Genomic DNA, 14462 nt, shown 5'->3' with positions numbered 1-14462 from the left:
ATTAAAAGACATGCGAAACACCCTCGATTGTATTAAAACAATTTGTGATGTAAATAAATCGTACAATGTGTACAAGGTTTTTAAAAAGGAGTATCGCAGGGCAATTAATAATGAAAAAAAGAAAACTTATGACAAATTTTTAAATAATTCAGATAATAAGGTTAAAGATGCTTGGAGATTAGTTAATTTTGAAAGAAACAAATCCAACTCTAACAAAAATCATTTGCCATTTTCTGCTGAAAATTTTAATAATTATTTTGTTAACACGATCAGTCAAATTACTGAAAACTTGCGTAAGCCAGGCCTCAGATCATCTGCAATCATTAAACAATTAAAAACTTCAAGATGTTCCTTTTTCTTACAGCCTATTACCAAATGTGACGTCCTTCAAGCTGTTAGTAAGCTAAAGAAATCCCGCTGTTCGGATTATTATGGTATCAATGCAATTATAGTTAAAGAAACTATTGATATTTACGCGGAATATTTGGCGACTCTTTTTAACTTATGCATTACAGAAGGCAACTACCCTGAGGTATTTAAAATTAGCGTTGTGGTACCGTTATTTAAAAAAGGTGAAATTTGCAACTTAAACAACTACAGACCGATTACCATTATTCCTATATTTTCAAAAATCTTCGAAATTATTCTAAATGATAGGCTGTATAACTACTTTAACATTCATACACTATTAAGTCCCGCTCAATATGGTTTCCGTAAAAGCTGCTCTACCACTCAAGCAGTTTCCAAAATCATATCTATTATAATTAACTCTTTTGAAAAGGGTGAACATGCATCTTTAATATTATGCGACTTGTCCAAAGCTTTTGACTGTGTTTCTTTCAATATTTTACTTCATAAATTAGAGATGTATGGTATTATAGGCCTTGCAAAAACTTTTTTCTCATCATACCTTCGGGACAGAAAGCAATGTGTTGTGGCTAATGGTACCTATTCCAAATTGCTAACCACACAACAAGGTGTACCGCAAGGTTCAATTTTAGGGCCCCTACTTTTCATCATTTATATAAATGACTTTTTTGAATATATTCAACCTAACGAATGCATTGCTTATGCTGACGACACATCTTTAATAGTCACCGATAAAGACCACAAGATACTAACCACCAAGAGCCATAACTCGTTGCAACTTGCTCATGATTGGTTTGCGCACCATAATTTAAAACTAAATAATGAAAAAACACAAGTAATTACGTTTTCTTCTAACCCTAAGTTTACATCAGGAAAATGCGCTAAAGTTCTAGGAATTTATGTAGACGACCGTTTAAATTGGATCAATCACATTGACTACCTAGTTAGTAAATTAGCAAAGGCCACGTTTGTTCTAAGGAACTTAAAAAAATGTATTAACACCACCACCCTTCAGGCATGTTATTTTGCACTATTTCACTCTCATTTAATGTATGGTGTTAACCTATAAGTAATTCCTCTAAAGCAAAAAAAGTGTTTTCAATGCAAAAGAAATTCGTCAAGATGTTAGCCAATGAACATTATAGAGAACACGGTCAAAGTATTTTTTGTAAATTTCAAATCATGCCTCTTCCATCTATATTCATTTATTGTGCACTTCTAGAATTACACAAAAAGCAATCCTCGGTACTGACAAATGGCAGCATACAACACTAGAAAGGCTAACGATATGCGAACCCCTTACTTCAGACTTTCCAAGTCTAAAAAGCATTACTATCAAGTGAAACTTTATAATATTCTCCCCAGTAATGTCAGGGACTCGACATTTTATTGTTTTAAAAATCGTGTAAGGAAACATATACTAAGTCATTGTTTTTATTCTGTAGATGAATATTTAAATACTACATTTTCTCCTTAGCTCTAGTCTTTAGTATTGTATTCTACTTCTAACTTTGATCTTTGACTGTGATATTTTATTATTGTACATTTGTTGGTTATTTACATATTCATTGTTATTATATTTATTTTTGTGTACCTATTTATGTGATGTTAGATTTTAGTAGTTTACGATATAGGTACATTTTATCTTGTTATTACTGTTACCACACATTGTAATTAACGAGTCCTATACCCAATAAGCGATCATTCGGACTAATAAATTATGAATGAATGAATATGAATTTGATTAAAATTAAGCTAGATCTAAAATGAAGCCGTTTTCCCACCTCGCATATTACTGGTAAATAACCACTATAAGCACGTTTGGTAGTAAATGTGCATGTAAACCCGCCAATGATAAAAGGATTACATTATTTCCTTACTTATCTCGGGCGTAATGTAATTGGGCAATAAATGAGCGCTATTGCGTTTTCTGTGCGTACCTATATAAATTATATAGTCAAATGTAAGTTATGCCGTTACTGCCGGAAGTATCTTCGCCCTTGTCCACGTGGTTTGGCATTTCGGTGTTAATGAAAATGAGTTATTAATTTAATTAACTTTACGACTTTCGTAAAACCTATACAATAAAAAAGCACTAAAACAGTAATACCAATACTTTATGTAAACTACCTAATATACTTGTACGTGACGTGACAGGAAAACGATGATATTGTACCCTTTATTCATCGATATTTGTTATGTTAAATTTACGGTAGGGTGATTTGTTAGAGAGCGATATTACAGTTTCCATTTTCAAACTTTAGTCGGAAACTCGGTTACTAGAAATATATCCTTGTCACTGTATCTATTCGACATTCCTTGCATATGAAATTGCATTAGAAATGGACAATTACATCTGGGCGATCATTTCCATTATCGTTGATAAGTATTTGTTTATTTGTAGCGTTGCCTTCGCCGACTGTAGACGACTTTATTGGCTTCCCAAATTATTTTAGAGCAAACGAAGGTATTTGGTTTATTGGTGGGTCACTGTATTGATTTTAAATCTTCAAAATGCTGAAACCCTGCACTTTTTCTAAATGATGGAAAAGGGTAGTCAAGGCCGGATATTGTGACAAATACATAACGAAACGAATCTTCAATTTTAAAAATGTGCCAAATTCTTGCCAAACCAAGAATCGTGCTTTTGGAAGATCGTATCCGACGTTTTATTGCTTTCATGAATTATTATGTAGGTTTATCCCAAATTATGCTAAGATAGCGTACCCTTTAAACAAATTACTGAAAAAGAACGTAGAATTTCAATGGACACTTGAGTTTGAAAACTCGTTTTAAATACTTAAAGAAAAACTAATACCAATAACCAATAACGACCGCCCTGGTTGCTTTTGCAAGCAGAAGTTTAAGCAAATATGAATTAAATAAACCAATAATCGAAAAGGAATTTTTAGGTATTCAATGGGGAATAACAACGAACTCCCAACGCCGACTCGACAGCAACTCATTTTTGATCGCCCCTTAGTAGATAATAATGGTAAAAGTCATAGTTAATAATAATAGATTAGCTAGATATAGGTATAGAAACAATCAGATGTAAATAAGTTTATAATTCACTAATGTTCATATAGTGTAGAGAGTAAGTAGCTTCTGTTTATATAAAACCATTTTACTTATTTTTAATGAAATCCCTTCCCGAATATAAGTAGGAATTATAGGAAGACTAATTGTTACAAATTGTGTTGCAGTGTAACAATAAAACAATAACACGGACGTACCTAGAAATAAGTAGAATGGGAAAGTGCATAAAAGGCTCTGCAAATCCTTTTAAATCGAGTTTTCTATGGAACTACTGATCGGATTTGAAAAATAAAAACAGTGCAGAAAACAGAATGGACATTCCTTTCGAACTATCTAGCGTTTACCACCCCTTCCCATTTAAAATGTTTGGGTGCAATTCACCCCCTTCTCAGGGTTAAAGTTATGTAAGTAGTATTACTTAATTTAGGTGTCCCCTCAAAACTAAAATTGACGTGTTCGAGCGTTTCTGGCAAAACTGTTGTTAAAATTGGCATTGACTGTTTTCAGTGGGTCACCCTGTATAGATATGCTATGTTTGAACATTGATTTTTAGTAAATGGGGATCAACACGTAGTCAATGAAAATACTTCCGAATATAATCACCAGAAACGAATACACTTATTCATACCTTTGGTTTCACTGAAATGGCGGAGACTTCTGTCGGTAATGTGGAATTCATGTATTAATTGACGCGCCAAAACCAATTCTTAATAAGATGGCGGGTCCAGATAAAAATGCTGTATCATCCACGTACTACGTAATATCCAGGTAGATCAATTTAAAAGATAATCGCAATGACAATCGATCTACCGTCTACTTGGGGGTATTTACCCGGTACCCGTTACCCCGGTAACGCCTTTCACGTAGATGAGATTATCTTCTCTGTACCGCAGAGCGCGTAGGACCAAGGGGAGTAAACGAAAGAGTCGAGGAGTTATGTTGAAACGTATTCTAGAAATCGCAAAAGTATTCCATACCCCCCAGATCCCCGGTAACACCTTTCACAAACTGTTGAGGCTCCAGGGCTGTCATCGGTATTGTTGGGGAAGGATTATGAGATCCTCTTCTCTCCGAGGGGTAGTGTGGGGGTATGGGTATGGGGCTTAAATAGAATTTTTAAAAAAATTGAGACAAGCTCGAACTTAAGAACCACTTAAATAGTATATTAAGAAACAAGTGTATAATTAAGTCTTTAAAGCACGCGTAACGAGTTTAATGGCACGACGCGCAGCGGAGTGCCTTTAAACGTTGCAAGAGTTCTAATATTAACGTAACCTGTATGGAAGAAAGCGGCTAAGCTATTGGGTTCAGGTACTTATCAACTTGTATATTGAGACTTAAAAGCGCGTTTTTATTTATTAGCATGACCGTTTATATCTACAGATTGGCCACGGGACACTTCTATCTGTATTTGAAAAAACAAGCAATCAGGACACTATATTTGTTAATTTTCATTATTTTTTCTTTTATATCCAAACAAGTCCGCAGCATGGAGTAGTGAGTCCATAACGTAGATGGTGCATATTTTTCCGCCTACAATGTTGTAACAATGCAGGTATAACAAGGAATAGATCGAAAAGGAAAGTTCCAAATTAAGTACTCACCTTGGTCTTAAAGTACGCAAGCATAATAAGTTCTAAAGCTCCTTTTTCTCCACGCGCCTTACGCCAGGTACAGAACTCAGGGTACTCTTTTTTGTATAATTCTCGGGATTGAATTGGCAATAGATTTAAAGAAACCTCTTCCGCTTCTAATAAAATATCTTGGGGAACGATTTCGACGTTATCCATCATGAGAAAAATTTAAGATTTGTTTCGTCGTAACCAGGGATACAATTTATCTAGTATGTTTCGATAAAGCTATGTATTTCATTTGGATATTACCCGCCATAATAATCCTCGTTAATTATGACAACGGTAATATCCTTATGAAATAAATAGCTATTTTACGCACGCTCCGGCCTGTTTTAAATAGCGATTCTGATGCAGGTAAAGAAATTTAGAAAAGCTAACTTGCTCTCTGATGAATTGTTCAGGCAGCTCTAAACGTTCTCTTTGAAATTGCTTTAAAATGTAATCAAATACTCTACAAAGAATGTAAACTAACATTTGAGTTTAACATTAATTTTTGAAGGATTTCTGAAAAATACGCGTAAATTTATTAGGAATTAGGATCTTGGATGAACCATTAGGGAATATATTGTTACCTTCATTTTAAACATATTTTCACCCAACCTGGACTCAAACTTGAAACCCCTTAAATCAAGGGGTTTCAAGTTTCAGCTGTGCATCTAACCAATATTTTTTTCCAAAAATCCGGCCCGTTATTTTTCGTTTTCATATGCCTAAAATACATATCCAAAATTTGAACCAAATCCGTCGAGACGTTATTTTGGAAATTGACAACGTACGTATGGAAAATTTTTTTATTGTTTAAAAATGATCTACAACCTTTGATACTGGTGGAAATCAAAATTAATTTGGAGAAGGAGGGGGGGGGGGGGAGTGCACATCGCATATGATACGAAAGACGTTAAATTTGTGCAACTTCAACTTGTGAATCGGTTTAAAGCGGATCTAGAAAAGCGGAATTTCACCGATTTTCAATAAACATATAGGTCAATTGCAAAGTTTGAACACAATCAGCCCAGGCGTTTGGCAGTTTTACGGATGGACAAACGGACTGACGACTCTCCCTATAAAGCTTCATTCGCTTTGCTCTGTCGCTTAATAATGAAATGTATAACTTAATATTCTAAAATCTAAAGCATGAAATTGTTATTTGCAATTTTTTACATACAATATAACAAATTTTGAGGACTTTTTACAATCACGCTTAAATCAAATTCTGATCTTGAAGGTCGATTCTGTTAAATAAATTGTTTTCCGGAGTGAAATTATTTATTATCGGCAAAGATTTCCGTTTGAGAATCTCTACGCTTCCCGGTCTTACGAACCGTACGAAAGCTTGCGGAGTTCTGCAATTTCAAAATCAATGAATATTTCAGTGTATATAAAAACCGATTCTCATTTTTCATTATGTTTTGTGTTGTTGTCAATTACACGAACACAACAGCACCCTGTAAAAGATTGCAAACTTCATTTTCTTTAATCTCTACTAATTTCTTGATTACTCACATCTGTGCTACCATGCACGCAATTTCTTAGCAAACGCAGTAAATTCTTGATGAAACCCCTATTTACGGTGCACATCAACGAGTTAGATGAAAACTGAATTTACATTTTCCTGCTCTTCGTGGATGCGTCGTTATTAAAACATTTACTAACGCTGCGAGCATAAATTTCAATTTGGAGTCTTATGAAATATCGAAACCAAAGCTCAAATTGTTATGGATCGAATTTTTCAATTTTCAGAAGTATCTATTTTAAACACTTAATGTCCATTGTGTGCAATCGGGCACTATGCTTCCCTTCGAAAGTAATGTCAGAGTTTATGGGGATATTTATGATTTATGGGGTTGCTAATAAAAAATGAGAAAAACCTTTTATGTGTAATGAAGAAAGATTGCGCTATGGAATCATCTCCTCGTATAGTTTTCACGGGAGCTTTCGCTATTGCGTTGATTATTCTAGTGAAATTGTAGAAGTTTTCGTACAGTAGTTCTCAGGTGAGAGTACCTATGCAATAAAACTCGATATTTGTTGCGAAATTTGAGAACTGTTAAAGTAATAGCAAACTTGTATTGCGGTTTTCTCGTTAAATTTAAATTGAAGCAATTCGTCTAGCATCTTTTACCTACGTAAACTACAAGAAGTTCCTAGATTAACGATTTAGAATTAGGTGGTGCCTAGTTCAAACTCCCACTCGATTTGACAAATTTTGATTTAGCTAATTTCCTAGCTTTTGGACCGCAAAAAAGGCGATTGCTAATAATTTATTAAGGACATGATGGTATTTGGAGCTCTTACGGTTTTAGCTTATACAGAATAGTACTCCAATTTTACATTTTAAAATCTGTGTTTGTGTATCAATTTTGCAACTTCTTCTTATTTTCTGCTGAATGATACAACTTTGAGGAATTTAAAGTTTATTGATTTTTAACTTATCCAATTTCATGTGTAAATTTATAGTGAAAAACTGAAAATCTACTTCCGACACGACATAAGTTTCATTTGATGTGGTTTTCTGGTGCTCTCCACAAACCAAGATTTTTACATCATTTTAAACCACAATACGTGTTGGAATTTATTAGACTGATCAATGTATTTAACAAAATATAGGATCTTGAGGCAGTGCGTTATTAAAAAAATTAAACAAAAAATCTTAATTGAACAGTTTTTTTTTGTTTTCAGGTTACCCGTCAATCGAAATTAGGGTAGTTTACGTTTACATTGCGACACGTCAAATTTGACAACTGTTTGCTACCGTTTTCATTAATTTATCGCGTTTTACTCGATTAACCGATAAAAAATCCGTTAGTTTTATAAATAATACCAATTACAGATGCCGTAAGTTTCGCGAACATATTCTGCGCTAAAAGATGTATAATCAAAAATGCCATCGGGTTTACCAAGAAAAAGTAAACAACTTATTTCTAACCTTATGCGTTATAATTGTGATGTTACAAATAACTATCGAAACATTTTGTTAGTAATTGATCAATAGAAGTCGCTGCCTTACCCACTGTTTGTATGGCTGCCTACATACGTATTCTCTTCCATTGTTGCATGATGCTATGTAAACATACTTAGTGATGACGTCATAATAAATCGATGAGTCTAATATTTCGACGTTTGATTCTTTTTTGCGCGATCGGTCATTTCTGACTATTTACCATGGGTGTTTCCATGACAGTACGTAGAATTTACCAGTTGCTATGATTACGACGACGTCAAAATTACTTACCGATCTAAAAACAGAACAGCAAAAATACTTACCGACGCCTTTTTAAAAATCAACAGTCTTACATTACATTTAATCTTTAATTATTGTTAGGTACATTAAACGTACAATTAGTGCTGTTGTTTCCTATGGCAAGACGCTCATAAAGTCATAAAGGAAGTGCAAAGCTAGTAAACTACATCAGACACATGCACATTTTTATGAAATTATTAACTTCAATTTTGACAAATAAACTGGTTACCTAGTGATGTACACCATACCACTTCGATCATTTCAATTTATTCTGCTCGTTAATTTCTTAGTGCATATTTATAATTGGTTGCATAATTTTAATTTCGATCGCGCAAAAAATGTTATAAGCACGTCGAACGTTAAGGGTTACCCTCGGGGTTACCGTTCTCAGACAATAATTGGAGTCGTCGCTTCGCTCCTCCTCCAAACAATTGTCTTCGAACGGTAAAAATCCCTTACCGTTCTCCATACTTAATATACTATTAGATCGGTCGATTCGTTTTTGAGAAAATTAGAAAAATCGTTATTTAATTTATTTTATGTCATACTTGATCATTATTCAGGTATAATAATCCTAAATCAAGATATATTAAATGACAAATAATGCACTCCACCATGACAACCCCAATTATGCGTAGCAACGGGCGTTATGTAAATCCTATAAATATGGAATAATGAATCTATACGAACTTTTTATTTCCAACAACTAAGTAAAAAGAACTGTGTTGATGTCGCATTATCCATTATTCTTTGAAGTAAAAAGAACAATTCTGGGACTGTCCAGAGAACACCGCACCAGCTTGGCCCAGACCCATACATTTTCTTTCCTCTTTGTACATCAGATACTGCGGATCAGGTGCTTCTGTAAGAAAGGCGACTATCTGTTCGCGAGTAAGGATTTTTGATTTTTTTGGACGATAGCTTTTCTGAACTTGTTTTAAATACCCTTGTAGCTGCACAAATTTTTCGAAACTCTTATAAACTTCTTCTTTACCATTAACTCTTTACGTAGCATTGCAAATTTCGTCCAAAGCGAATTGGGGGAAAATGACTCTGACTGTAAATCACCTTTCCGATTAATGACTAATAAAATTACTTAAACATACCAACTCTTTGAAGTAACCCAACATAACGGTTTCGTTTATTGCCTCCACAGAATTACTCACCATCCATTTTTCAAAAGTAGCGTACTCTTTTTTATAAGAGGATTTCTCGCGCAAGAACGTGTGCCTGGTAAATGAGACGCTTCGTCTGCCATTTTTCAGAAAGTTTTTAGAATGTTTGACAAATATAATATCTATCTCCATAGTTACGACCATGGATAACTTAATTTTGATGATTCTCATTATCTTCTCTTTTAATCATCTGTCACCGCTAATTCTTGGAAAATCTTCAAGTATGACATAAAACGTTGAAGGCATCACGGGCGTTATGAACACAACGCCCACGGTCAACGTATAACCCTCGGGCCGGAGGCCCTTGGGTTCTACACTGTTGACCTGGGGCGTTATTTAGTTCATAACGCCCTTGATACCTTAATAACTATAATCGACCTATCTTAATTTGATCAGATAGAAAATAAAAACAAACAAAATTATCACTTATTTGTTGCTATGGGAAAGAAAGAATTTAATCTGCTGTCAGTTACCTTTGTGAAAATTTTGGGATAAAGTTTTAAGTAGTTTTTTGTTATAAAGTTATCCCCATTGACAAATATTTGACGTGTCTCGGTGTTTTTTCCTTTAATCAGTGGTTTTCGATAAATCCGTGGTGGAAAATGTTCAAATGAACACCCTGTAAGTAAACGCTTCTGGAATTTAAAATCTTTGCTTTCAATTCGATAAATTTGATCGTTTTTAAACTGCCTGGTTGCAGTTTTTGAGACTGACAACCAACCACCACGTTTTCCTATTAAGAAAACTTTTCCGAAACAAAAGACGTCCAAAATGAAGGCGCGGAATGTCGATTCGGGGCACACCGTTAGTATAGAATTTGTATATAATTAAACGCTTACCTGATCTATAACAATTCTATCTCCTGTAGGATCCTCCAAAACATGAGCAATGTGTGAAACCCCTGTAAAATAAAAGATCGTTACTTTCACTTTCAATAATGTTATTTCAGCTGTAAGTTTAATACCAATAGAAAGCAATGAGCAAATTTTCATATGCTCACGAAAGAGTCATTAAGAAGGAGACGAGAACGGGTGTTTGATTGCGTCCCTTATAAGGGTCAATAAATAAGACTTCTAAATTAAACTTATACCAAAGAGTAATAAGTATTCTTTGCTTATACAAAGTTCTATATACCAGCTTAGGATTTAATAAAACTTTAAACGACTTTCTTAATTGACATTAAATTTTTTTACCAATTCTCGCGCGACGGTTTCGTTTTGCTATAGTCAATACAGTAGATATGTACGACCTTCTGTCACATAATTTGTGCTACTTTCTAAGTTTTGGTACTTTTTACGCTTTGAAGCTATACTTTCCCCAAAGTCCAACATAATGCCATGGTGGTTATTGACTGTGACGAGTGACGTGCTAATAAGTTTCGTAATCTCAAGATTTAGAAAGCCCCAAGGCCTCAGATCGCGAGTTGTAAGAGAGAAAATGTGGAAAATTAGAGTAACACTTTCTTCGCTAATAACTATAAAGATATTGATTGCGGAGATGAAGGAGAGATGCCTGTAAATTTCGGGTTTAGCTTGTTATAATTCTAAATGGAGAGTTTCTCGCACGGATAGGCAAAGCAAATACGGTAACCGTAAGTGTTTTCCGCATTGTTTCAAATTTCCGAGTGCGTGTTCAAAATACTCGAATCGAACAATGCAAATGTAACCAGTTCACGTGGATAAAAATAATAAATTACGCCGAACGCACGCGCGGGAAGTTTATTAATTTTATTAATGACTGTTTCATTTCCTTTGTGTTACTTTAGTTTATTTTAGGGGTGGAAAATTAATTGCGTTTGATTACAGTGGTGGTTTTGAACTGTATACGGTACTTGATTCATGAGTTGCACCGCAACAGTTGAAATTAATTCGTTCTTCTCACCCCATTTCTATGCGACAACTAAAAGTCTATGATGCCCTTTTTTCAATTAGTTAATGAGATCTTAGGGCGATAGCACTTAATAGTATGATTAAGGGCGAATGTCGTAGTCGGTGCGTTCATTAACAAAGCAATCGATTCAATACGTTTGGCATCAAACTTATTATAGTTATCATGCTCCCATTTGGTTTCAAATTAAATTAAGCGAGGCCGATATTTGTCTACGAAAGTTCTAGTAGAAAATTCTACAAGCGGAAGCTCAATGAGAATAGGATTCCTTATACCTAAACGTCAATAGTTTCAATTGGCTGAAATGACATATCATAATTCTTAGATTCATGCTGTATACAAAATTCTACATCTACTTAATTTTGTTTTCAGCGACCATAATATATGGAAGGAAAAGCCGAGCTTCTTTTATAACAAAGAACAAAATACTAGCGGCCGGTATAATATTTATATTATATTTCAACACAAAGGTGAAGGAGTTTTCAAATTTTTTATCTGACGCAATACATATATTACCTGGACCTAAACATTCCCGCTAGACGATTTTATGAGTTACGTAAAAGTAAAAAAAATCGTTACTCAAAATTCAAAGTTTAAAAATTGTAGTAACCCTGAACGAAAAACCAAAAGAAAAGTTCGAATACGACTTATTGCAATTCGAGTTTTATAATCGAAGGCAAAAAGCAGTGCGTAGAGTTCTCGATGGGGACAGAAAAGGGTGTAATTTAGGACTGGAAGAAATGTTTAATGAATTTTCGCAAACTTTTTCAAAACCAAATGATTGTACTAGACATTCTTATATCCATAACTAAATCCTAGTTTAAATCATTGCATTGATGAGGGGATAAACTTTGATTACAAAGATGGATGCGCGTGTTTGAATAGGTTTTCCGGTATGCCCTATCAGGTTTGAATAAAAAATTTTCAAAATTCTTACCACGAAAGAGCGATTAAATTTGGTATCTGAGGGTTTTTGAACATGAACATCACAAATCTGGAATTAATTTTTGGAAAATTCGAAAAAAAAAGTTCCACTGCAATTCTTAAGCGGACAACGAAAATGGAGCGAATTCCACGAAATTTGTTGTGTATGTACATACATACTTGATGGGTTAAGGAACAAAATTGTCGAACAGTTTTTTAAAATAACTTTTCAAACAAAATTTATACTCATTTGAAGATTGGGCTTTCGGGTTACAAACTGTCCCCCGCCTACTAGTGAGTGATCTAATTAGGAGGAAACTTTAAGCTACGTAATTCGTAATTTTTGCAGCAATGTATTGTGTGATAAATATAATCAAAAGTCCTGGAAAAATCTAAAAACATCGAAACAGTTCAAAGTATAATTTACAAATTCAACCAAAGCATCTGAAATACTCTTTCCCTTATGAAAACAAAATTGCTTAGAGTAAAAGAGATTGTTGCATTCAAAAGTAGTTGGAAATTTGCATACTCATTGCCTTTTCAAATACCTTCGAGAATGAGGGCAATATTGAAATTGGCCTATAATTTACCGCATCATTAACTTCTCCTGACTTATACAAAGCCACAAACGATGCAATCTTTAAGTAAGTATATTTTGTTTAAGTAGATAAGTTGAAACACCATATATATCTTTAGATTTACTAATTTTTTGACACCTCTGCAGAATACATCTAGTTTCATTTTGAAAGATTTCATTAAAACTAATATCTGAATTTACCCTGGAAATTACGCTTATTTCTCAGACATCTAAGCCGTATTTGGAATGCCGTCAACTATTATTTGTGCCGTATTTACAAAAAAAAACAATTAAAATCATCAGGACTTATGCTAACCGATGGAGAAACGCTATTTGAACTTCTGTGTGAGTTGATAACCTGCCACATTGCTTTAAATTTATTGGCTGTTGCGAAATAATTATGTTATTAGCAGTCATTTTCGCCGGTTTGATTTTGTTTTTGTAATTAAGACGAAGTTTATTACTCAATCGTCTTAAAAATTCAGTTTTGTATGTATTGTACATATCAGTAATAAGGGGTAATTGGTCTTATGCAATTGTAACATCGCCGTGTTTTTAATTTAGACTCCGGGAAAGCACTCAAAAATGCAGTATAAAAATATTTATGGAATATTAGAAACTTTTCGCTAAGAATCCAGGTTGCAGTGATCTAATATATTCCATGATTGCTGACAGAATATTGAACAGAATATGGATAGGCCTCGTTGAGTGACTGGTCTGAATTATTTAGATTAGAATCAGCGATATTAAAGAATCACTTTCTTGATTTGAAGGGATTGCCATTTAAAATAACGATTCCGCCTTCAGAGTAACTTGTAAATACAAATTTTCCAAAATCTACCCATTTCGCTTTCCTAAAAACGTTTAAGTAATCTACATCTACAGCTGAATTATATATGTACATTTCAAAGACCCACCGGACTTCAATGCGAAGATTATTAAATCACTAAAGAATGTGATTGTTTATCCACTCACAAAGCTGATCAACATGTGTATAGCTAAGAGCGTTTTTCCGTCTGTATTGAAGACAGCGAAGGTCGTACCAATTTTTAAAAAAGGAACGCTTCCTCACGAGTCACGACAGTTGACTAAATCCCGGGAGAGGCGGCGACGCCAGGCATATGTCAAAATTTCAAGTTTCAAGGATCTTGCGCGAATCTGAATAAGTACCGAGCCATCTCTATAACCTCTGTTTTCAGTAAAATCTTTCAATCCGTTTTAAAAATACAAATTGAAGAATACTTTGAAAATAATCATTTGTATAGTGAGTGTCAATACGGTTTTCGTAAAGGAAAATCACCTTAGTTTTAAGTCAATTAACGCGATTAGTATCCGACGGATTCGAAAGTAATAATGTAAGAGTAACGTGTCTGGATTTTAGTAAAGGCATTCGATTGCGTATCTCGAACGATTTTAGTGAGCAAACTAAGGCTTTACGGCTTTGACAACAGTAGTGCAAAATTAATACAGTCATTCCTAACGAGCCGCCTACAATATGTCTCATATAACAATTGTCTGTCAACAATATCGGAAGTCAAACATGGTATGCCACAAGAATCAGTCTTGGGGCCAATTTTATTTCTTATTTATATTAACGATCTTCCAAATTATGATCC

At 34.2% G+C, this 14462-nt stretch overlaps 1 protein-coding gene across 1 annotated transcript in view; it reads right to left on the bottom strand.

Moving 5' to 3' along the window:
• LOC116174662 (otoferlin-like) overlaps positions 1-10450 on the bottom strand; it is a 52930-nt gene extending 42480 nt beyond the window's left edge. Inside the window, exon 1 of the mRNA XM_031492605.1 lies at positions 10298-10450. Coding sequence (XP_031348465.1) covers positions 10298-10450 — 153 coding nt within the window. The remainder of the gene's footprint in view (positions 1-10297) is intronic.
• Between the last annotated feature and the right edge of the window lie 4012 nt (positions 10451-14462).

Source organism: Photinus pyralis, unplaced genomic scaffold, assembly GCF_008802855.1.
Source record: "Photinus pyralis isolate 1611_PpyrPB1 unplaced genomic scaffold, Ppyr1.3 Ppyr1.4_LG6, whole genome shotgun sequence".
Taxonomy (NCBI): domain Eukaryota; kingdom Metazoa; phylum Arthropoda; class Insecta; order Coleoptera; family Lampyridae; genus Photinus; species Photinus pyralis.
Note: the sequence above shows the minus strand (reverse complement) of the source record. Positions and strands in the feature narration are given on the sequence as shown.